The 23,654-nt window shown below is 45.2% G+C and overlaps 1 protein-coding gene across 5 annotated transcripts in view; it reads left to right on the top strand.

The window, feature by feature from the left end:
- Positions 1 to 21,333, top strand: part of ash2l (ash2 like, histone lysine methyltransferase complex subunit) — a 33,974-nt gene extending 12,641 nt beyond the window's left edge. For 2 of the 5 annotated variants that reach the window (XM_048618582.1, XM_048618586.1), the window contains 11 exons: positions 416 to 491; positions 2,405 to 2,422; positions 3,785 to 3,847; positions 9,110 to 9,197; positions 10,630 to 10,847; positions 11,743 to 11,910; positions 13,071 to 13,264; positions 17,718 to 17,810; positions 18,906 to 19,004; positions 19,728 to 19,787; positions 20,594 to 21,333. In XM_048618582.1, coding sequence (XP_048474539.1) covers positions 416 to 491; positions 2,405 to 2,422; positions 3,785 to 3,847; positions 9,110 to 9,197; positions 10,630 to 10,847; positions 11,743 to 11,910; positions 13,071 to 13,264; positions 17,718 to 17,810; positions 18,906 to 19,004; positions 19,728 to 19,787; positions 20,594 to 20,701 — 1,185 coding nt within the window. In that variant the 3' untranslated portion in view covers positions 20,702 to 21,333. Of the gene's footprint in view, positions 1 to 415; positions 492 to 2,404; positions 2,423 to 3,784; positions 3,848 to 9,109; positions 9,198 to 10,629; positions 10,848 to 11,742; positions 11,911 to 13,070; positions 13,265 to 17,717; positions 17,811 to 18,302; positions 18,343 to 18,905; positions 19,005 to 19,727; positions 19,788 to 20,593 lie in introns of those variants that run through there. The other 3 variants (XM_048618583.1, XM_048618587.1, XM_048618585.1) reach the window with 3 other exon arrangements.
- Positions 21,334 to 23,654: the final 2,321 nt, after the last annotated feature.

Here is a 23,654-nt window from a genome sequence, read left to right as displayed (position 1 = left end):
CACTCACCACCTCCAAGCTTAAAAATTATGTTTTAGAAGAAAAACCTCTGTATCGAACACAAACTTTCACCCCAGGCTTAAAAATGTGTGAAGTGAAATTATTAGGTGATTTAAACAGTCTTAAAATAATGTTGAGATCTGCCATGGAACGTTTGCAGTTCAAGAGAAGGCCTTTTAACCGTTCATTCTTAGCCCTGATGTGGAGGTGCCGGTGTTGGACTGGAGTGGACAAAGTCAGAAGTCACACAACAGCAGGTTATAGTCCAACAAGTCTATTTGAAATCACAAACTTCCGGAGCATAGGCCCTTCATCAGGTCAAGTCATTCTTAGGCCAGCATAGTCAGATACTTTGAATCACAATGTTGTGTTTTGCTTGACTGAAACTGGCTTACTGCTTGAAACTCTCTCTTGTAGGATCTTTCCAATATTGGTCCAGCGTATGACACGCAGAAGCAAGGTGGCTCCTTGACCCCGGGAAGCAATCTCAATGGTATGTTGATGTCATCAGTCCTGCGCTGGTCTTGGTTGGGGTGTGCCGTGAATCATTGGCATGAATGTATCTTTTGACTCTGTCATGTTAATTTTGATTTGTCCATCAGTTTGTCAGGACTGCGACAAATCCTTGACGGACCTCTCGCTTCATGCACATGAACTTTTTAAGATGTTTCTAAATAAAATGTAGGTCATCAGGCAGAGGAGGGTGAATTATCTGCAGTGCCTTATGCAGTCAGTGGCAATCTTAATGCTTAGTTGTCAGAAATACTTTGTCAAATATTACTTTTTAATCCATTCTGCAGAAGACACTGAGCACAGAGACTCCACCTTGGGAAGGTTTGCTGTCTTGCTTATTGACAAGATAAATCTGATTCCTGCTCAGCAGTTGAGTGCAGGGGACAAGCGATCAGAAATTAAATTGAAAAAGAGCATTTTAAGGAGATAGTGAGAATGGTCACTGATGTATTTAATGCCCTAGTGACATCTGTATTTTTGCATGAAAAATGCCTTTGATGAGGTACCTGGCAGGAGTGGCTGGGATTGTGATCTTTACTGTTTCTCTGGGAAGGTGGGTGTCCTCATATCTATGGTTCTCTTGGGTGCGTGTCAGGAATCTGAATGCAGCCTTTCAAATGCGTGTGGCTTAGAACAACATCTCTCGGGCAGGGGGTGAGAGGAAGCAGCTCATGTACACTTGGCCAAGCTCCTTGCTGATATACTTAGCCATAACAACCAGTTGGTTTCCAAGCATTTTCTTGGAAAATTATATTTTCTAGTGAGTCAAGTGTTTGACATCAGACTTGTGCAGTGTTCCAGCCAGTCTCGCACTTTCCCTTTCATAAAAACCGAAAGAACTGCGGATGCTTTAAATCAGGAACAAATACAAAGTTGCTGGAAAAGCTCAGCAGGTCAGGCAGCATCTGTGAAGGAAAAAAACAGAGCGAACGTTTTGGGTCCGGAGACCCTTCCTCAGAACTTCCCTCTCATTGCCAGCAATAGCCTGGGTTCCCTACTTTGCAGCTCAGTCCTGGGAAGTGGAACCCAGAGGAGCTGGATCATTCCTTCTCTCAACTACGTTTTATTCCTCACACAAGAATAGATCATTTCCAGTTCCAGAAACATAACATAATGAGTTGGGAACATTGTTAAATGGATGAAAGGTGAAGGCCCATTCTAGTCCTCTTGCTACCCTGGCTGCCTGACCTAACAATAATGTAACTGTCTGTGGCAGGCAATCTCTGTCAGTTAATCTGCAGAAGAGCAAAGAGGGTTTGGGTGTCACAGATCAGAAGTTCACTGTTACTGTGCAGAGTTGCAGTTAAAATTTCACAGGCTTATAACAATCCAGTTTGTGTGTGGTGTTCAGTCTTTGAACTGCTTTCTGTTCAGTGCAGAATAAATCATAATATGGCATGGAGAAAATGTTGCCATTTTGCATTTATCTGAATATGGCTTAAATGAGGATGTCTTTGCATTTTCCATGCCCCATAGATTTTGCAGTGGAATCAGCCATGCCCGCTGATGGAACAGTCAAGTGATGTAAGATCACTTCTGTCCCACCTCACCGACCGCACTCGGACTCTCCCACAGCCTAGTGGAGCGTGTAACTGACAGTAAAACTTTGGACAGTCCAAAGTGGCAACCTGCCGAGCTCCCTTGACTCTTCTCTCCCCTGAGTTGCAAAAATGCAAACCAACGTCATGTTAATTCCTTGGGTCTTCCGCTACACTTGTGAGCTGAGCCGAAACATGGCCTCTGCTGTCCACTGCTGAAGGAGCATTATGCCTGTGGATTGTTGGGAATGTGAGAAATGACTTTGATCAGAAAGAGTTAATGCATAAGAGTTTATCGTTGATGCTTGTGTTGTCCTCAGGCTATACAAACGCATGCTTTGACTCTCTCTTCCAGGTGGACCCACATTTGCAGGTGAAAGTTTGTGTCTTAAGAAGTTCTGAAACTTAAGTATTTTGTACCTGGCTTAAAATGCTTGTCGTTTAGCGATTTGCGGTGTCTTTTGTTTAAAATTACCTGAGCTATTTGTTTCCTCTGATCTGAACTGGGCAAAAATGTGACACTTGTACAGGGGAAGGAAAATGCTGTTTATATTTTGCATGAAGATGAGTACAGAGATGAACCTGTGATTAAAAGCTGCATGAAATGCTTGCCCTTGATATGAAGCAAGCCGTATTTATCTGCTTGAATTTTAATTTTGAATCAGGGTATTGTTTGATGACCAGATATCGTAAACGGGCCTGAAGATCGTGGTGCAGTTTCTGTTGCAATGCATAGTTGAGAATTGCACAGTTCAAATCAGATGACGCAGTTCGATTGGAAGTTTGAGTGGGTGATGGTGGTGATGGACATCTTCTTGCCTTTGCTGTCTTGAGCTTTAGGTAGTGAGCATTCTGAAAACTCTGTGTATTCAAGGAACATCCAAAACATGAGTTACACCCAGTTGTTGCAAAGAGAGGGCAGGTTGGATGGTGATGTTGGTCCCAGTACTGCTGCAATGTGTAGCATATCCCAAGAGAGTGAACACAAAGTGGACCCAATCAGGCAATGAAATCACCTTCAAATGCACTGAATTTCAAACTGTCCACTTGTGTGTGTAATACCCTTTCTCCCTCCCTCAGTTGAGTGCATTCTAGTTACTTTCTTGATCATTATTACTATTTTTGCCCTTTCCCAAGAAGTTCTGGCTTCTTTCTCCTCACTGCTCGTCAAGTGATTAAGTGGGCGGTCGGGATAGGACTTTGATACTTGCTTCTCCCCCCCCCCACCCCAAACTTTGGCTGATGATAAGGGGCAGGGTGACCACTAGGATTAGGCATCATGACTCTTCAGAAAGCACAGGAGGATCATTCACAACTGGGTTTTTTTTAAAATTCCTGATCCCAGTTGAAAGGTTGGACAAGAACAGGATTCCAACTCTGCACTGACACCCTCTGGTCAAAGTTGCCAACATTGGTCATGCAGACTTTGAACTGAGGTACAGACTTTTTGTCGGGAGGATAGCCAGCACATGGGAACCTGGTTACCCTCCCCGGTGGCACAAAGCAGTCAGGGCAGAGCAGGTAACGAGTCTCCCACCCTCCTATTGTGAGCGCTCACTAGAGCTCTCGTGCAGAGGTTGTCCTGGAAATCTGGTCTCTATCTGAGCGGCCCCATGTGGAGCTGGCAAGACCCTGGTATTTTTTGGGCACTGGCTGGGTGCTGCTGCTGCTGCTAACTGAACACCAACAGGCTCAGCACAACCGAGAATCGTGGCTTCACCATTTGTATTTGCAGGGCGTCTCACTGGTGCGGCATGCAGTGACGGGACTGGGGGTCGGGCCCGTGACACTACACAAGGTGAGTTAACAGTATCCGCTAGAACTACCTGGGGATAGATGGGTGGTAAGGGAGACGGGATAAGCATTGTGCTCAGGTCTTGCCCTCATTTCCAAATGTGGCTGAACTCAGCCCGGGATAGTATCCTCCTCTGCAGAGTGTCTTGAACGAAGATGAACTCGAGCAGTTGAGTTGATCAGCTTAAGCAAAGTTGGACTTAATACCTCAGCCTAACCTACTTCCAAATTGAAATGGATTTGTCTGCCATCTCTGATTCTTGATGAGTTAGGCTAGGAAGCTGTAATGTCAGACAGCTGGGAGGACGGGATCCGTTGCAGGTGAGGGAGTCATGTAGATGGCTTCGACTCTGCATCAAACCCAAGCTTAATGCACTTGGATTCTGATCCTGAGCCAGTCTGCTTAATTGAACTCAAAAGTTGAGCAAAAAATAATGGAACTTCTCTAGTCTTCGCACGTTTGTTTGAAAGCACTCTCTTTCAACCTGTTCAGGGTTGACCATCCCATATGCAATCCAGCAGGTCTAATATTATGTGTCTGTAGTCTTGCTCTTGACATTGTTGTTGCTGCAGAGGTATTATGTGCAGTACACGTTATTGTAAGATGGCCTTTGAGCAATAATTGCATGCTTTTGTCAGTACTTCTGTGTGGAATATTTGTTCTGATGTCTGTCGTCTTTTACATCGAAGTTTTAAGACCGTACTTGATACGGAGGATGAGACATAGTTAAATCTGGCTGGCTGGTCGTGGAAAAGCAGGCAGAAAATTGATATCCTGACTTGTCTTATTCAGTACCCGTCTGTGTTTCTTAAATTGCGCCAGGCATAATTGACATATAATTCATCAGAACTAGTTCTGATGGGAGTCATAGGGTTTGCAGGAGTGTCAAGGCTGGATTAGAAATATATTCTCAACAGCATCTTAATATGCTTATCTGCTGCTTAAGCAGTAAATTATGGGAGACTCAATTAATCAAGTGGGATGAATTTAGTGCAACTGAAATTATTTCATTAAATTGATTTACTTTTAGTCACATTTTACAGTGCTTACATGGAGCTGGATGTCTGTCAAAGAAAACCAAAGTGTGTTTGGTATTGGCAGTGGCAAGTGGTATGGAGGCATTTAGAGCAAAGAACAATTGTTCCTTGCAGACTGTGTTGTTCTAGGTGGTCTGTGACATTCAGGAGTTGTGCACAGTTTGAAGAGGTAGTATTGTTTTGCTGCCCCATGCCCACACCAAGGTTCGCTGCTCTGCTGTCTTCCCAAACTCTCTCACTCTTTCCATTTGCACTCTGCTGTTCGTATTTATAGGCATATCCTTTCCCTTAGTCACGTAGCTTGTTGGACACAATGCCACTAGTTTGTAGCCCTCAAAAATTGCATTCTCCACCATTATTCAAGAAGGGTAGGGATAAACCAGGAAGCTGCAGGCCGTTGTGGCGAGATGGTTGGAAAACATTGTGAGGGACAGAATTAATCCTCCCTTCGAGAGACAATGATTAACCAAGGAGAGTCAGTATAGTTTGGTCAGGGAAATAGTATTTTTTTGATGAGGTTACTGTGTGTGCAGCTGAAGGTCATGCAGTTCATGTCTAAATGGACCTCCGTGAGCCTTTTGATGAGGTCTCTATTGGCAGCCTGGTTAAGAAGCTAAGACCCCATGGGGATGTAGGGCGGTTTGGAAAATTGGATCCAACGTTGGCTTTGTGACAGGAAGCAGAGGGTGACGGTTTAAAGGGAGTTTTGGAAACCGAAAGCGTGTGTCCAGTGGGCTTCCACAGGGTTTAGTGCTGGGTCCTTGCTGTTTGTAATGGGCATGAATGATCGAGACGTGAATGTACAGGGTATGATCTGCATGTTCGCAGGTGACATGAAAATGGAAGGTGTTGTATATAGCGAGGAGAAAAGACTAGACCACAGGACCACAGACTAAACAGTGGCAGATGACGTTTAAACCTGAAAAGTGTGAGCTGAGGGGTGGACAAGGCAATGGTGGACCCATTGAATGGCAGGAACCGAGGAAGTACAGGGGGTCAGAGGGACCGAGGTGTTAATGTCCACAGATCCTTTAAAGGCAGCAGGACAGGTAGGTAAGATGGTTAAGAAAGCGATTGAATATTGGCCCTTATTAGTCAAGGCATTGAATACAAAAGCAAGGAGGGCCTTTATGGTGTGGTGGTAGTATCCCTACCTCTGGACTAGAATGCCGACGTTCAAGTCCTGCCTGCTCCAGAGGTGTGTAATGACATCTCTGAGCAGGTTGATTGCAAAATATTTCCAAAAACAAGGTGGCTACGATGGTGCTGTATAAAACGTTTTGCATGATTGAAGTATTTGTGCATTTCTTGGTGCCACATGAATGGAAGGATGTGATTGTCCTGGAGAGGGGACGCACGAGATTAAACAGGATGTTGCCCTGGGCTAGAGCAATTTGTCTCTGAAGAGAGACGGAATAGGATGGCATTGTTTTCCTTGGAGCGGAGAAGCCTGAAGGTGGGTGTCCTGATTTTAGGTGTACGAAAGTCTGAGGGGCTTTGACTGGGTATGTGTGGAGAAATGTTTCCCCTTTGTTGATGGGTCGTTATACAGGGCACACAGTTTTAAGATAAGAGCCAGGAGGTTTAGAGGTTACATTAAGAAAATGTTTTACACCCACAGGGTGGTGGGTGACTGGAAGGCTGGTGAAAGCCTGTTCGTGGTAGGAACCCTCGAGACATTTCAGAAATTGTTTATGTGAGCACTTGAAATACCGTCGCATTCACGGTTACAGGTCAAAGGCTGGAAAATGGCATGAGAATAGGTAGATGCAACAGTACAGCGCAGGAACAGGTCCTTTTGGCCTACCACACCTTCGCTGACACATGACGTCTCTGAACTAAACCTTTTCACCTCTACACAGTCCATATCATTCTCTCCCTGTCCATTCATGTATCTGTCAAGATGCTTCTTAAACGTTGCTATTGTATCCACCTCCACCACCACCTCCGGCAGCATATTGCAGGCGCGTATCACTCTCTGTGAAAAAGGTTACCTCTCGCATCTCCTCCTTAAACCTATGTCCCCTCGTAATTGACATTTCTACCTTGGAAAAAAAGAGTCTGACTATCCATTCTTTCAAGACCAATTACAATTTTATGAACCTGTATAAGCTTGCCCCTCAGCCTCTGATGTTCAACAGTGATGGGCCAAAGGGTCTCTCTCCATACTGTATAAACTCTGACTCTTCAACTCTAAACTGAGGAGCCTTGACAGTTTGGCACTGGTTCTGCCCTGTGTCTCAGAAGGTACAACTTTGGACAGCATTCACTGCACCGAGGGGAAATCTCTTTCCGTGTGGGTGATACAGGACAGAGTACGTGTCCTGAACAACATGACCGAGGAGCAATTGGCCTTGCATGAAGTGGGATGAACCTATTGTGAAAGGGTGTTGGGATAAAGTTTCAGAAGTAGGGATGTGAAGAGTTAGGGGTGTTACCATTGCAGCTGTACGTGTTTGAATCAGTGTCAGTATCTGCACACGATGACATTTGAAGAAGAGTTCAGGTTCTGCCAGTGTCGTCATTGTACTGCGTTCATTTTCCAAGTGTTCGAAGTTTCTGTTTTCTGTGCAACCTTTTGCGCCTTTGTGCTTCCCTTTGAGAGTAGCTGCAGAAGCCATGAATCTTGCAAGCAAATGGCAAAGCAGCATTACTGCTGATGCTTCAAGAAATCCTGCGCTCCTCCAATTCAAACAAAATCACATTTCACCCTGATTTGCATCCTCATTGCTTTGAGAGCAGTTACTGCCAGAATTTAGCACAGGTTCCCAGTACAAGCAGCCCATAGCTTAGTGTGTCCAGCACAGCCACTTGATGTGGTTGTGAATGGCTCCCAGGAAAGGCAGCAGCTGGCTCTCACTTCCACTGGAATAACTTGCCTTGTCAGGGATTTGGAAATCTGGACTTGACTTGCACAGTGTCAAGTGGGCACTATCTGAAAATGAGTACTGAAGATCTGTTGGGTGGCACTGCCAAACTACTCTTGTGTATCTTTCTGTGGTCTGTGAGGTATCCGCTACATGGATGGAAGCAAAACTTGAGCAGTCTTGTGACAAATGAGCTGCAGGGTCAACGATTGAGTGCTGCAAAGATACAACTGGAGCAGGAAGCCAGACTCGAATCTATGACTTGGGTAGTTGGAACCCTGATTGATAGATAACCAGTGGGTTCAGTAACACACATGTCAAATTGACCGCACTCCCAGAGCAACGTGTATATAATCACGGGTCAAATCCTGGAATTACACTTTCTGTACGCTTAGTCTGAAATCTCCTAGCATTTATCTGGAACAGATTAGTGAATATGTTAACCCCATCAGAGAAGTCATTGAGATGCTGAGTCACGTTTATAATCGCTGTGGTTTTGTGTTGGGATAACCTCACAGCATAAATACAGAATAGTTAAGAGAAGAACAGAAGACTACTACCTCCCCACCCCGACCCAGTCTGACAGCTGACCTTTCCTGCTGTCGGAAGTTTTCACTGCTCTTTGCTCGGAATACAAACCACACTTGTTTCCTGACATGCTGGCATAATGGTGTGTGAAATGCACCATTGAGCTTGAATTTGAAAATGCAAGGTTCTGCATTGAGAAATAATGAAGGATGATTGGGCACAGGGAGTGTAGAATTAAACAGTGAGGATGTGTTTGAAGAAGTCTGAAGTTGCAGAAATGAAACCAACCGGTGGAAGGGAGTTGAGCAAACATTGGGCAGACATTTGAAAGTGTTTGGTTCTGTCTCCACACTACCCATTAAGTCTCAACATATATGGAGCTTGGTAATGACTTAGTGAGCTCCCTGATTGAGCAGCTGCACACAATAGTCAGACAGAGGTTGGTTCATTTTGTTGTGATTTCACCTTGTAAACCAGGTAGTACTGATAGTATTGTCTTAAAGCAAGCATTGAAATGTATTCATTTGTTCCATGAGAGAATTCTGGCAGTAGCGGCCTTGAAGGAGAGCCTAGTGAATAACCTTGCGCTGCTGTGCTGAAATTAGTGTTGGTGTTGTCAGCAATAATTCCTATTTTTGTCCTGTCCCAAGTCCTTGTTTTCCCCCTGTCCCAGGCATGTCAAGGAGGGAGAGGCTTGCGGGCGAGTCTGTTCCCAATGCACACAAGGCTGTTGCATCTTGTGCTTTTTCCCCTTGAGTGGTCGCTCAGCTGTGCGTATTTGGGAGCAGACAATTCAGTCCCAGATCACAATCTTCAGTGTTTTCTCTTCCAAGGTGGCACTGTCGGTGGGAGCGGGAAAGGAAGAGGAGCGAAACGTAAACAGGACGGAACCTCGGGAGGGACTGCCAAGAGGACCCGAAGGTGAGGCCATTCGGGAATTGATGGTGGTGGACCTGTGTCGGTGGGGAGCAGAGCAGTCCGGCTTTGAGAAACCCTTCCTATTCATGTACCCATCCAGATGCCTTTTAAATGTTGTAATTGTACCAGCCTCCACCACTTCCTCTGGCAGCTCATTCCATACACGCACCACCCTCTGTGAAAAAGTTGCCCCTCAGGTCCCTTTTAAATCTTTCCCTTCTCAGCTTAAACCTATGCCCCTCTAGTTTTGGACTCCTCCCCTGCCCCCACCCTGGGGAAAAGACCTTGGCGATTTAACCTATCCATGCCCCTCCAGATTTTATGATAATCTATAACGGTGCCCCTCAGCCTCCGACGCTTTGAGGAAAATAGCCCCAGTCTATTCAGCCTCTCCCTCCAGCTCAAACCCTCCAACCCTGGCAACATCCTTGTAAATCTTTTCTGAATACTTTCAAGTTTCACCACGTCCTCCAATAGCAAGGCGACCAGAATTGCACTCAGTATTCCAATTGTGGCCTAACCAATGTCCTGTACAGCTACAACGTGACCTCCCAACTCCTAAACTCAATGCACTGACCAATAAAGACAAGCGTACCAAACACCACCTTCACTATCCTATCTGCCTGCGAATCCACTTTCAAGGAACTGTGAACCTGCACTCCAAGGTCTCTTTGTTCAGCAACACTCCCCAGGACCTTACCATTAAGTGTATCAGCCGTGCCTTGATTTGCTTTTCCAAAATGCAGCACCTGTCATTTATTTACATTAAACTCCATCTGCCACTCCTCAGCCCATTGGCCCATCTGGTCAAGGTACTGGTGTGCTCTGAGGTAACCTTCTTCACTCTCCACTCCACCTCCAATTTTGGCACCACTCTGAAGAGAACAGCAACATACAGGAGTGTATTTATGAATCTGGAATTGATGCTATTAATTTCTGCCACTGTAGTATTTGTTGTGTTCTTATCTAAATCTGATCCTCCATCCCAAAGAATTAGTTGGGGAGAAACATAGAAATTTTGGAAGGACTTAGAAATAAACATTCCCTACAGCATGGAAACAGGCCATTGGGCCCATCAAGTCTACATCGACCCTCCAAAGAGCATCCCATCCATATCCTGTTCCTGTAACCCTGTGTTTCCGGTTGCTATTCCACCTAGCCTGCACTTTATCGGCAATTTAGCGTGGCCAATCCACCTAACCTGCACATCTTTGGATGTGGGAGGAAACCCACACAGACACGAGGAGAATGTGTGGAGGTTGCATAGACAGTCGCCTGAGGGTGGAATCCAACCCAAGTCCCTGGTGCTGTGAGGCAGAAGTGCTAACCACTGAGCCACCCAGATGGTCCTAGCTGGGCTCAGACCAGTGAGGAGCAGATGGATAAGGTTTTTTTTAATAATCCTAAATGCGCGTGTTCTTTTAATTCCTCCCAGTGACCCGCTGTTTGCTGCTCAGCGCCTGCCCCCACATGGCTATCCCCTGGAACATCCGTTCAACAAGGATGGTTATCGGTATATCCTGGCTGAGCCTGATCCACATGCCCCAGATCCTGAGAAACTGGAGTTGGATTGCTGGGCTGGTAAACCTATCCCCGGGGACCTGTACAGGGCTTGCCTGTATGAGAAGGTTCTTCTGGCACTGCACGATCGAGGTATGTATGGAGTGGGCGTGGCGGGAGAGGCTCCCTTCATTTGAATGTTAGCTTTCCACTAGGATGCGGGAAAGGAGGGAACTCTTCCCGAAGAGAGTGGGTTCCCTGAGGGAATGACAGTGGCTGTGACCTTTGTGCTGTCGTGTGTTGCTGAACACAATGAGTGGATCTTACAGTATAGTTCTGGCAATGTGCTTGCATTTCTTCCAGTGTTTGTTAGACAGGGAATGTGTGTTGGAGTCCATTCTGGGCTGCGTTCTCATTGAGAACACTGGTTGCACAAAATGATGCCTCCACTTGGTAGCCCTGACCTCAGAGCCTCTGAGCGCACGGAGCCATGTCATGGGGTGTCTGAGTGCGCTGTGCAAGGATTGAGGCTGTTGAGGTGCAGATTTGCAGTCCTTGAGTTCAGATGCTCCCAACGTCTTTGAGTCCCCCAAAGAAGCACACGATGGGGAGATGCCTTCAGTTCTCCGAGTTCAAGCTGAATGTGGAAGCACTGCGTTCTGCCGTCCCATTGATGTCCATCCCCCACTTTCACCGAGCTCAGCATTGAATTGTCATCGGAGATCATTGTTAGATCAGATTGGGGAGAGGGACCCATTTGGCTTGTTGCCACCGTTTTGCAGGTTAAGGGCAGGGTTGGGAGATGCAGCAACAGATGCAGACTTTGTGTAGAGTCCATCGTACAAACTATTGATGTTATGAGATGGTCTCTGAGGTGTAGGATGCTGGGGAGTTAGGGAAGTAGGAGGCACTGAATTTTGTTACTTCAAAGAGCTAGGAATTGAATGTGAGGTTCTTGCATTGTTGAGCACTTAAAAAACCAGGCATCTCTGTAATGTGGCTTGTGTCTTTTGAAATTTGCTGCTCACCGTCTGTGCGATCTTCTCAGCTCCTCAGCTCAAGATCTCGGATGATCGACTGACCGTGACAGGAGAGAAAGGTTATTCCATGGTGCGGGCTTCTCACGGGATCCGGAAAGGAGGCTGGTACTTTGAGATCACTGTGGACGAGATGCCTGCGGAAACGGCCGCGAGACTTGGCTGGTCACAGCCATTAGGTACAGTACCGTACTGCATTGTTCTGCAGAAAGCCTTTCAGTAAGGGAATTGTTTGTCTAGTTGTCTCAGTAAACCTCTTGAGGTGAGCATCTTGTTGACAGCGACAAAGACTGATCTTTTTAAAGAAAGCAGTTTGATGGACATGTGGAATATATCATTGTCTTGAAGCTCTGCAGGTAACTGGTGATCCATGTACACGGTACACAGAACAGTAAAGCGCGTGAAGACACCCTTTGGCCCATTCTGTCTGGGCTGACCATGATGTCACTGGAGGAGACGTGTATTATTTCTCTCCCTTCTTGACTTGGCAATTCAGCCCCTCGAGCCTGCTCCACCGTTCAATACGATCATGGCTGACCTCACCTTGGCTTCAGTTCCACTTTCCTCCCTGTTCTCCATAACCCTTCAACTCGTTACTAATTAAAAATCTCTTTCTCATCCTTGCTCCCTGTCCCAGTGTCCACCGCACTCTGAGATAGGAGCTTTCACAGATTCACGACAGCTTGGGAGATGTAATTTCTCATCTCTGTTTGAAATCTGCTACCCCTTATCCTAAAACTTTGTCCTCTTGTTCTAAGTTGCCTCCCACAAGAGGAAACTTCCATTCTGTGTCTACTTTTCTTCAACATCTGATGTACCTCAGTTAGGTTTCCTCTTGTTCTTCGAAACTCTAGTAACTATCAGCCTAAACGAGACAGCCTCTTGTCACAGGAAAAGCCTTTCAATCTCTGCTTTTTCTTTGCCTGTCAGAGCACATGACATAGTCAGCGAGGCAGAGAATGGAATATCCAGTCTTGATTCTCAGGCCATTCAGAGTGGGTCAGCTTCAGTAAACCTGCTGGTCTGAGCTTGTCTGTCAATTTTATACTCTGGTACCAGAGAGCGAGCCTGTCCTGCTGAATTCAAGTCTCAGTGGTTTGTTCAACCCAAGTTTAAATTTCGGAATAGTGTGGCTTGTGATAAAGGACCAGTGAAACTTGTGCAGTTGTTGAAATGATGGGAAGGATTGAGTGTGGTGGTGAGTCTGGATGCTTGCATACCTAACAAAATCTCAATATGTGTTGGCAGATGATGTCAGGAGGTACATTTGGGAGCAGAAGAGATGGAGCTTGACATTCACATTTCAACTTGTAACCTTGTCAAACTTGGCTACCTCCAGGCAATCTCCAGGCACCTTTGGGCTATGATAAGTTCAGTTACTCGTGGCGGAGCAAGAAAGGGACCAAGTTCCATCAGTCGATAGGCAAACACTACGCCAAAGGCTATGGGCAAGGAGACATCCTTGGGTTTTACCTGTATCTTCCCGAGGACACAGAGGCTGCCCGCGCACTGCCAGACACCTACAAAGATAAGGTAACAGGAATGGGTTTTTGCAAAATACCAATTCATAAAAATCCCTCTTTGACATCAATGCATTCATGTATAAATCTTGGGAATGTGTTCAATTCAACGTTGTGAAATCTCAGGGTTACGTTTAGCCCACTCATTAGTTGACTCTGTTATGATGGGACAGCGAGAAAGGGTCTTTTAGGTGATCACCATCAAAGGTATTGGTGCATAAAACGTTCTGGTTACTCAACGGTTTAATGAATGTGATACCTGTACGTTGTTGGTAACATGTTACTGTTGGGAATCACGACTGGATCTTCTGTGGTTTGTCAAGTTTCCAGACGAGCAATTGTTGTAGGGGACTGTCTCTGGTCAGGGGAGCAGACAGGTGATTCTGCGGCTGGGTGGTGTGTTGCCCCTCTGGTACCAGGGTCACGGACAACTTTGATCGGTTGCAGCAGATTCTCAGAGGGGAGAGTGCGCATTCGGAGGTAGTTGTACACATCGATAACGATGGCGGAGGTAGAGAAAGAGATGACGTTCTATAGCGTGAATCTAGGAAGTTAGGCAGGAGTTTAAGCAGCAGAACCTCAAGGGTAGTAATCTCTGAATTACTGCTGGTGTCACATGCTTGTGAGAGGAGGAAGGGCAAGATGGGGCAAATTAATGAGTGGCTGAGGAGATGGTGCAGGGGGCAGGGATTCAGATTTTTGGATCATTGGAATCTCTTCTGGGGCAGAAGAGACCTGTTTAAAAGCGACATGGTGCACCAGAACTGAAGAAGGCCCAACATCCTAGTGGCGAGATTTGCTTGTGCTACTTGGGAAGCTTTTAAACTGGTATTGGGGTTGGGGTTGGGGTGGGGGGGAGTGGTGGTTGTGACGGTAAGCAGAAGTGAGAAAATGGACAAGGTTAAGGGTGGTTTGGAAGTTCAAGGGAGCAAGGCAGACAAGTGCACAGCTGAGAATGAGCTAACATCGAAGAATTAAACTGCATTTATTTCAGTGCAAGAGGCCTGACAGTTAAGGTTGATAAACTCGGGACTGGGATATCATTAGATATGTCAGAACCATGGCTGAAGGAGGAATAGGACTGGCAGGTTAATCTTACAGGGTATAGATACTAAAGGAAGGATAGAAAGGGGGGCAGGAGAGGAATGGGATTGCATTTTTGATCCGGGATAACATTATGGCTGTACATGGAGAGGATATTCCTGCGATTACATCCAGTGAAGCTATGTGGATAGAACTGAGAAGTAAGAAGGGAATGATCATCTTGATGGGATTGAATTATAGGTCCCTATTAGCAGGAAACTAAGGAGCAAATACGTTGAAAGATTTCAGATCGCTGTAAGAATAACAGGGTTGTAGTAGTAGGAGAGTTTAACTTTCCAAACATAGACTGGGACTGCCATAAAATTAAGGGCTTGGAAGGGAGGAATTTGTGTTCGAGAAGTTTTTTTTACATCAATATTTCGATGTACCTTCACTTGGGAAATAAGGTAGGGCAAGTGACTGAAGAGTTAGTACAGGACCACTTTGAGGCCAGTGATCATAATTCTATTAGTTTTAAAATAGTTATAGAAAAAGATAGGCCTTGTGTAAAATTTACTGTTCTAAATTGGAGCAAGGCTAGTTTTGATGGTATGAGACAGGAACTTTCAAAAGTTTATTGGGGTAGACTGTTTGTGCATAAAGGGACGACTTTTAAATGGGAGGCTTTCAAAACCGGGATAACGAGAGCCCAGACACAGGATATTCCTGTCAGAGTGACTGGCAAGTCTGGTAGGAATTGGGAACAATGGCTGACTGGAGGTATCGAATCTCCGGTCAAGAAAAAGGAGGAGGCATATGTCAGGTATAAGCAGCTGGGATCGAGTTAATCTCTTGAGTGTAAGGGGAGTAGGGGGATACTTAAGAGGGAAATCATGAGGGCAAAAAGGAGATGTAAGATACTCTTGGCAGATGAGTTTAAGGATAATCCAGGGAGATTCTACAAGTACGTTAAGGGCAAAAGAGCTAATAGGGACCCTTTCAAGATCAATTAAGCTGTCTATGTTTGGAACCACAAGAAATGGGAGAGATAGGAAATGTATTTTTCGCATCAGGATTTACCATGGAGAACGAAGTGGAAGCTAATGGTCTGGAGGAAATAAATGTTCATGTTTTGGAACAGTCCACATAACAGAAGAGGAGGTGAAGGAGAACTTAAAAAGCATACAAGTAGTTAAAACTGATCAAGACAGGATATTGTGGGAAGCTAGGGAAGAAATTGCAGAGGTCCTAGCAGAGATATTTGTATCATCTGCAGCCACTGGTGATGTGCTGGAAGATTGGAGGATGGAAAATGCTGTCCCTTTACTCAAGAAGGGCTGTAAGGAGGAGCTTGGGAACTATATACCAGTGAGTCTGACATAAATGGTGGATAAGGTGTTGGAAGGCATTCTGAGAGACAGGATCTACATGCATTTGGAGAGGCACAGACTGATTACAGATAGTCAGCATGGGAAATCTTGTCTCACAAACTTGATTGAGAATTCTTGGTGACATGACCAAAAAGATAGCTGAGGTCAGAGCCGTTGTCAGAATGGACTTTGGCAAGGCCTTTGAAGGGTTATGCATGGTAGACTGGTGAGGAAAGTTAAATCACATGGCATCCAGGGAGAGTGTGCCAATTGGTTACAAAATTGGCTCAAAGGTAGGAGACCGAGGTGGGTGGTAGAGGGTTGCTTTTCGGAAGGGAGGCCTGTGACCAGGTGCGTTGCGCAGGGATCAGTGCTGGGTCTGCTGCTGTTTGTCATTTATATAAAGGATTTGGATGAGAAAACAGAAAGCATGGTTAGTAAGTTTGCGGATGACACCAAAATTGCTGGTGTGCTGGACAGTGAATGGGATCTTGATCAGCTGGACCAATGGGCTGAGGAGTGGCAGATGGAGGTTAACTTAGATAAATGCAAGGTGATGGATTATGGAAAGACAAATCAGGGCAGACCTTACATAGTTAGCGGTAGGGCTGTGGGGAGTGTTGTCAAACAGAGAGACATAGGGGTGCAGGTATATAGTTCTCTGAAAGTGGTGTCACAGCTAGACAGGGTGGTGAAGAAGGCATTTGGGATGCTTGCCTTTATTGGTCAGAGCATTAAGTATACAAGATGTTGGTGAGGCCAATTTTGGAATACTGCGTTCAATTCTGATCTCTGTGCTATTGAAAGGATATCATTAAATTGGAAAGGGTGCGGAAAAGATTTATTAGGATGTTACTGGGCTGGGGGCTTTGAGGGAAAAGGAGCGGTTGGATAGGCTTGGACTTTTTCCCTGGAGCATTGGAGCTTGAGTGCTGACCTTTCAGAGGCTTATAATATCATGAGGCATTGGTAAGCTAAATAGCCAAGGTTGTTAAGCTAGGGTAGGGCAATTCAAAACTGAAGGGCATAGTTTTAAGGTAAGATGGAATAGAGACCTGAGGGGCAACTTTTTCGTACAGGGTGATTCGTATATGGAATGAACTGCCAGAGGAACTGGTAGGTGCAGGTACAGTTTCAACATTTACAAGATATTTGGACAGATCCATGAATAGGTAAGCTTTAGAGGGATATGAGCCAAACACAGGAAAATGGGATTAGTTTAGTTTAGGAAACCTGATCGGTGTGGACGAGTTAGACTGAAGAGTATGTTTCCGTTCTGTATGACTCTGTCTCTCCCATTCGAGCAGGGAGTCAATATATTTCTGGTTAGAGTTTGCTAATTAACATTATTGATTTAATTTACCTGCATCAATTTCTCTTTAGAATTGACTTAATCTCAGGTTCCTTGTCCAAATAGTAACTTGGTGCAGCAGTGGTGGATGATGTTAATTGCCCCAAAGCATTACCCACTGCTGAACAACAAGGTCCTGAGTTCAAACCCCAATTCAGAGACTTCAGCATGAAATGGAGTCATGCTAACCCAGTCCTGAGGGAGCCTAACACTGTTGGATACATCACTTCTTTAATGACCGTACTCTGGATGTGAACTATCTTATGGCACGATATTGGGAGGAGTTTTGATTCCAGGTGTCCTGGCCAGTATTCAAGTGATCACTTGAAAAGAGAGATGATGTGGTCGTTTTCGTATTGCTGTTTGTAGGAACTTGTTATGTGCAAATTGGTTGCCACTTTGCATATCGCACAGCAGCCTCAGTACATTGCAAAAGACTGTGTAAACTCTGGAGCACGTACATCATGTCAGAATGCTTGTGTGAAAACCTCTTGATGGATGAAGTCCAGGACAGAGGTCTTGTCTGTGAGAATGGTCCTGTTGTGATTGTTCAGTCTTTATAAGCAGTTCCTTAAATACAGGCAGCTTTTGTTCCACGTATTGTGTAACATGTAGAGCCAGTCCTGGAGAATGAGTTTGAGCTGGGGAGAAACAGAAAGGGGATCAAGTCATAGGGTTTATGTTTATATGCTGTTAATGTCCATCTTTTCTCTCTGAGGCAGGCATTGATTAAATTCAAGAGTTACTTGTACTTTGAGGAGAAAGACTTTGTGGATAAGGCTGAGAAGAGCCTCAAACCAGCGACAGGCAGTAAGGTGAGATTCCCAGTGAGATCGTGCATCCGTTGCCAAAAAGAGACAAAGGCAAAGCCTTTCATCTTGCACTTGGCAGAACTAGTATGCAAGAAAGAGACTTGGAAAGAAAGGGACACCGTGAGAGGAGGATTCTGGTCGGTCAGGATATTGAGATTCAGTCAGAGCAGTTAACTGTCAATCTTAATCCTCAGAGCAGGCAGATTCCGATTGGCCAAATTGGGCAAAGTACATTGCTGATCTCTGCTGCATCCCTACGGCAACCGCTTGACCAATTGTAATCTGCCTCCCAGCTCTGAGAATTAAGATTGATGGGTCACTGGTTCTTGCTGAATCTCCATGTCCTAACCAATCGCCCTCTTCTCACGCTGCGTGAGTTAGCAGATGTTTCCTGGATCCTAGTTCTGACAAGCTTGGAGTTCTTGATGCCTTTTAACGTGTTTAAATTCTGTACAAACAAGCAATAATTTATGTACCAGTCACTGTTCAAAACAGGCCCAGGAGAGTCGATAACAGAGCATGGAGTTATCTGCAGGTACGTGATTTCGAGGAAGCCTTGCTTGAACAAAAACCTCCAGTGACAGTACTGTCGACAAAATGCGAAAGGGGATTGATAAGGTGGGTGTTGAGCAGACGATCCCCCTTGTGGGACACAGTCTTGAACAAGACGCCACAGCAAGCGAGTAATGTTCAAAACTGAAATGAGGAGAAACTACTTCTCAGGGGGTTGTGAATCTGTGGAACTCACTGCCCCACAGTGCAGTGGAGGCAGAATCAATCAACAGATCCAAGAAAGAAATAGACGTGTTTCCAATGAAAAGCAGGATGAAGGCCGATAGGGAGCAGGCAGGAGAGCGGAGTTGAGACCAAGATAAGATCAGCCATGATCATGTTAAATAGTGGAGCAGGCTCAAAGGGCTGAATTGCCTTCTCCAGCTCCGAATTTCTGTGTTTCTCTGAGCTCAGGATCTGACTGATTCATTGTAAAGACGGGAAATGATCGATGGTTGGTTTGGTCCAGTCCTTGCATGTTGGTCTGGAATTAACTGGTGCCTTGACAAAATCTTGAAAGTGTTCTTTTTTTTCCCTCCTGATCAGATGATATTTTTTAAGAATGGAGATAATGAGGGAACTGCCTATGAAGATGTGTATGCTGGGGTGTACCATCCTGCAATTTCTTTGTACAAGAACTGCACTGTAAGTGTGACTGAGGGGAGCTCGTGAACTTAGTGCTGATTACAGCCTTCTCTCGAAGATATATCTGGTATTGAGCAGGGAAATATTGGCTCTAGTTAGGTGCTGCTGCAGAGCTTAATGGTTTCACTTGTCACTAGCACGGTTCACTCCACCTCATTGCGTTGGCTTGGCGCACTCATCCCTCGCATATCGTCCATGCATCCTGTGTTTTCTCAGTTGAAAGTTGCTGAAAAGCTGCCACGGGGGCTCAGACCCCTATTCTTGATCTCTGGGAAATAGCAGCGACTCTGTAATGGGCATTACCTCCCTTGTCCCAACTCTGAAGAGTGTTGGGCATTTACTGAAGGGTCTTTGGTTTTTAGAGCCTGTCACCCACTTATTATCATTAAGGTGTTGACAACGAAGGGCAGACAGGAGAGAGGCTGTCTCTGGCAGGGTGCCAGAATAAGTACTGAGAAGCTGCTGTAGGATTTCAGCAGGCAGGTAAACAGGACCTTGGCACTTGCACTTCGAGTCTTGTTTCAATGTTGGAAAATTTCACTGAGATTTGTTTGCTCCACTTGAATACCCTGTCTGTCAGAAAAGCAGAGTTGAGTGGAATCTTTTTGATTGGGGGTGTTCAAGTGAGAGATTCATTTTCTTGCTGCAGTAGTGGGTAGGTTCACTCATTTAAATGTATCGAGGGAAAGCTTGTCATTCACGTTTGGGTTTCATTTTTCTCAGGTGTCGATCAATTTTGGGCCAAACTTCAAGTATCCTCCAAAAGACATTCCGTTCAAACCAGTAAGTTGTTGCTGTTTTCATGCAGCAGTCCTTTCATTCTGTCTTATTAAAAAGTAAACAGTTCTGCAACTGGAACGCTGACAAGGGAGACACTCCTAAATTGCGAGACCTTGCCCTTTTTATCCTGAGCAACCTGCTGCAGCATTTTGTGGGATGTGCAGTGTCGGAGATTTTCTTCCCCACACCAAAACCTTTCAACTGAATGTGAAAACAAGGCTCCATCCGTCCCTAGTTCACGGGAATGATCCTGAGATATGATTGGAAGAAAAGTTGGTGAATTCTCTTGGTGTACTGGCCAGCTTTTAACCCCGTTCACCCATCACACTCCTCCAAGTTAACTGGTCTCTTTTCTCACTGCTGCCTGTGGCAGCTTGCTGTGTGAGTAATTTAGCCACTCTGCTTCACCCTCTGTTATGGTCACAAAATAATCTTTTAGGTTCTGAAGCACTGTGAGCCTCCTTTTAGGCGCTGTATAAATGCGGGTTATATTCTGGCCTTGATGAGCGGTGTAATATTCAGAATCACAGAAACCTATAATGTGGGAGGAGGCCATTCAGTCTGTCATGGGTGTACTGGCTCATGCTGTCCTCACATTTCCTCTTGTTCGTAACTGTACAAGTCCGTTATCCTCACACCTGTCAAATTCCCTTTTCACTTGATTAATTCCAGTTTCCAACTCCTTTTCACGAAGTCCGTGCCTTGAACTGTGTCCCTGAAACTGAGCCCAAAATGCAGCAAGTCCCTGCTCCCATTTCCAGGAGCTTCTGCCATTAACCTGATCCTGTTTGTCTTTGTTTGATGTGCAGATAAGTGACATGGGCTGGTACGCTGTCGTGGAGCACACACTGGCAGACATTCTTTACCATGCCGAAGGAGAGGTCGATGGGCGGCGAAGCCCACCGTGGGAGCCCTAACTCCCTCCGAACTGAGAGAAAACCTGGCACTCCAGGAACAGCTGAAGGAACTGTGTGCAGCTAAGTTAAATCCAAATGATACTTGAACCGCAAGCAGTCGTGATGGGCTTGTACAATCTTGGAGTCACGTCAGACTGATTCCATGGTACTTGGGTTTTGGTGAACCAGCCAATTCCATACATAGGTCAGTCACATGGTGCACAATGCCAGGCTTTACATGAGCTGTACTCCCCCACCAACAACCCAAACATGTTTGTATAGCAACAGGTGATTGTGATACATTTGTGAAGCTGAACGGGTCCTGCATTTTTTTGGCGTCTTGACTTGATGACCGTAGCATTTTGTCAACAGAGATGTTGTTGGTAATCAGATCACAACATAAGGCTCTTCAGCTGCTGGAACACAAGGCACTGGCAGTTCGGCTCAGTTCTGTATCGCATCAAGCAGCAACAAGAGATTACATGAGGCGACACCATATCCGATGGAACTGGGTTCCACAGTGCTGGTTCCACAACGGCAGATTCGCAATCATTGGGAAATGGGCTGACAAAGACCTATCGGACAAAACAACATGGGCTATCCGGGGGCCTTGTATCTTGATGTCATTATCCTGTAATAAAAGCTGGAAATAATGTGTGCCTTTTGGATTCCTGAATGAAGTTGCATTGTCTATTTCTGTGTTCTCATTCAGGGAATAGGGGCATGAGATTTGCAAGTTTCTGCTTTTCACTGCTAATTGTCACTGCTGTTCCTTTTTAACTTTTCACCAACTTTGTGACTGCATTTTCTTTGACCTCTTCCCTGTTTTACCTTGAACCTCTAACATCACAAATTTTAACAAAATGAGGCAAATTTAGTTTACCCGAGCCAAGAGGCCTGAGGTTCGAGTCCCAGCAGCCCCAGAGATATGTAATAACATAACAGGTTGAGTAGAAAATGCTTAAAAGGCAGTGCACATTTTAAAACTGGGTTGTAATAATGTCATGCCAACTAATAATTTCAAAGTCACACAGATGTGCAGCACAGAAACAGCCCCTTCAGTCTAATTTGTCCATGCTGACCAGATATCCTAATTTCATCCAGTTTCATGTGCCAGCATTTGGCCATATCCCTCTAAACCCTTCCCATTCATATACCCATCAGCTGGCTTTTAAATGTTGTAATTGTACCAGACTCCTCCACTTCCTCTGGCAGCTCATTCCATGCACGCACCACCGTCTGCATGAAAAAGTTGCCCCTTGTGTCCCTTTTAAATCTTTCACTTGTTCACCTTATACCTATGCCCTCGATTATTGGAGTCTGCACACTGTGTGGAAAAGACCTTGGCAATTTAACCTATCCGTGCCTCTCCTGATTTCATGAATCTCTGTAAGGTCACCCCTCGGCCTCTGACATTCCAGGGAAAACAGTCCCAGTCTATTCAGCCTCTCCCGGGAGCTCAAACCCTCCAACCGTGGCAACATCCTTGTAAATCTTTCTTGCACCCTTTCAAGCTTGACAACATCTTCACTGTAGCAGGGAGACCAGAATTGTATGCAGTATTTCAAAAGTGGCCTAACCAATATCCTGTACAGTCGTAACATGACTTTCCAACTTTTCTACTCGATGGACTGACCAATAAAGGCAAGTAAACCAAATGCCGTCTTCACTGTTCTGTCTACCTGCAAATCCATTTCATGCTTCATTTCTACATACGATAGCAGTTTCAACATGGATTGTGTGGGAATTGAGTTTATCTGCTTTCCCTTTCTCAAAGGTATTTGGGACTTAGCTATGTTTTTCTATCATCTCTTCTTCCATATAATCTACAAAATGAAAGAAAAGTTTGGGGAGAGGATCAACCAATTGGAATTTGGAAGAATGATATTGCAAAGGGGCAGAGAAATTGATTGGCAGTGGTCACGATAAGCCTTGACACCATTTGAAGTCAGGATGCTCAGACTCGAGGATTGAATTTGTGCATTTCATCTGCAAATAAATCAAGCTAGTATTTTTAACCTGTAGCGTGATCTTGTTCTGAGGATGTTGTGTGCTTGTATATCTTGCAGTGAATAATTTATTGCTGTCCGTGTTAGGTCTGATGTATAGACACAAGCCAAATGTCTAAGAATAACTTCCAATTTCAACAGAGGGCACCTTTCCCGCAGTGGAGAGGAGTAAGTTTTGGCCAGCCCAAAACTCTGACAAGTAAATTCCTTCACTGTCGGTAACAATCTTTGAGTCAGGGCCAGAAGATCCTGATGCTTAGACAGTTGATGGTCAGAGATTGTGTGGGTCTTGTTTTTGGGGAGTGTGCAGTTTACAGGTTGTGTTGAGTTACAATAGTCTGCTTCATGCCTGGAGGATTCGAAGTGGTGTGGGACACTTGATGGGGGAGCCTGTGTCTGATCTGAAGCTGAGAGGTTGATTTGAGTGAGGTCCCATTGATGCCTCAAGAGAGATCAAGGCCTGGAAAGTAAGGGGCAACTGAATTAGAGGTTCAGCTTTGGTTTAACGCGGTCAACCATCAAAATGAAGGGTGAGCTAATTGCCCAATTTCGAACAGAATCATATCCGGTTTAATTCCTGCACTGATCTCCATCAACTCTATTGTTAGGCCATGGTGGTGCAGGTCAATGCTGTTGACGGTTGTGTTCAGCTCGCCCCAAATGGAAAGTGCTTGTTTGTGTTCAATTTGTACCCGGTCCCTCTAAAGATGATGGTGCAAATGAATAGTGGATATTTGGCTGAGCTGGCAGAGGGTTAGCTTCAGAACATGACCCCAGCTATCACCAGTGTTTTGAGGAAAGTAAAAGGAAAACATCTTGGGCAAGAAGAGAGAAGGACAGCAACATTAAAGACACATGAACAGGCAGGGAACAGAGGGACACAGACATTGCGAAGGCAGATGGGATTAGTTTTGAATGGCATCATGGTCAGTACACACATGGTGGGCTGAAGGGCCTGTTCCTGA

This window comes from Rhincodon typus, chromosome 40, assembly GCF_021869965.1.
Source record: "Rhincodon typus isolate 14 chromosome 40, sRhiTyp1.1, whole genome shotgun sequence".
Classification (NCBI taxonomy): Eukaryota; Metazoa; Chordata; class Chondrichthyes; order Orectolobiformes; family Rhincodontidae; genus Rhincodon; species Rhincodon typus.
Note: the sequence above shows the minus strand (reverse complement) of the source record. Positions and strands in the feature narration are given on the sequence as shown.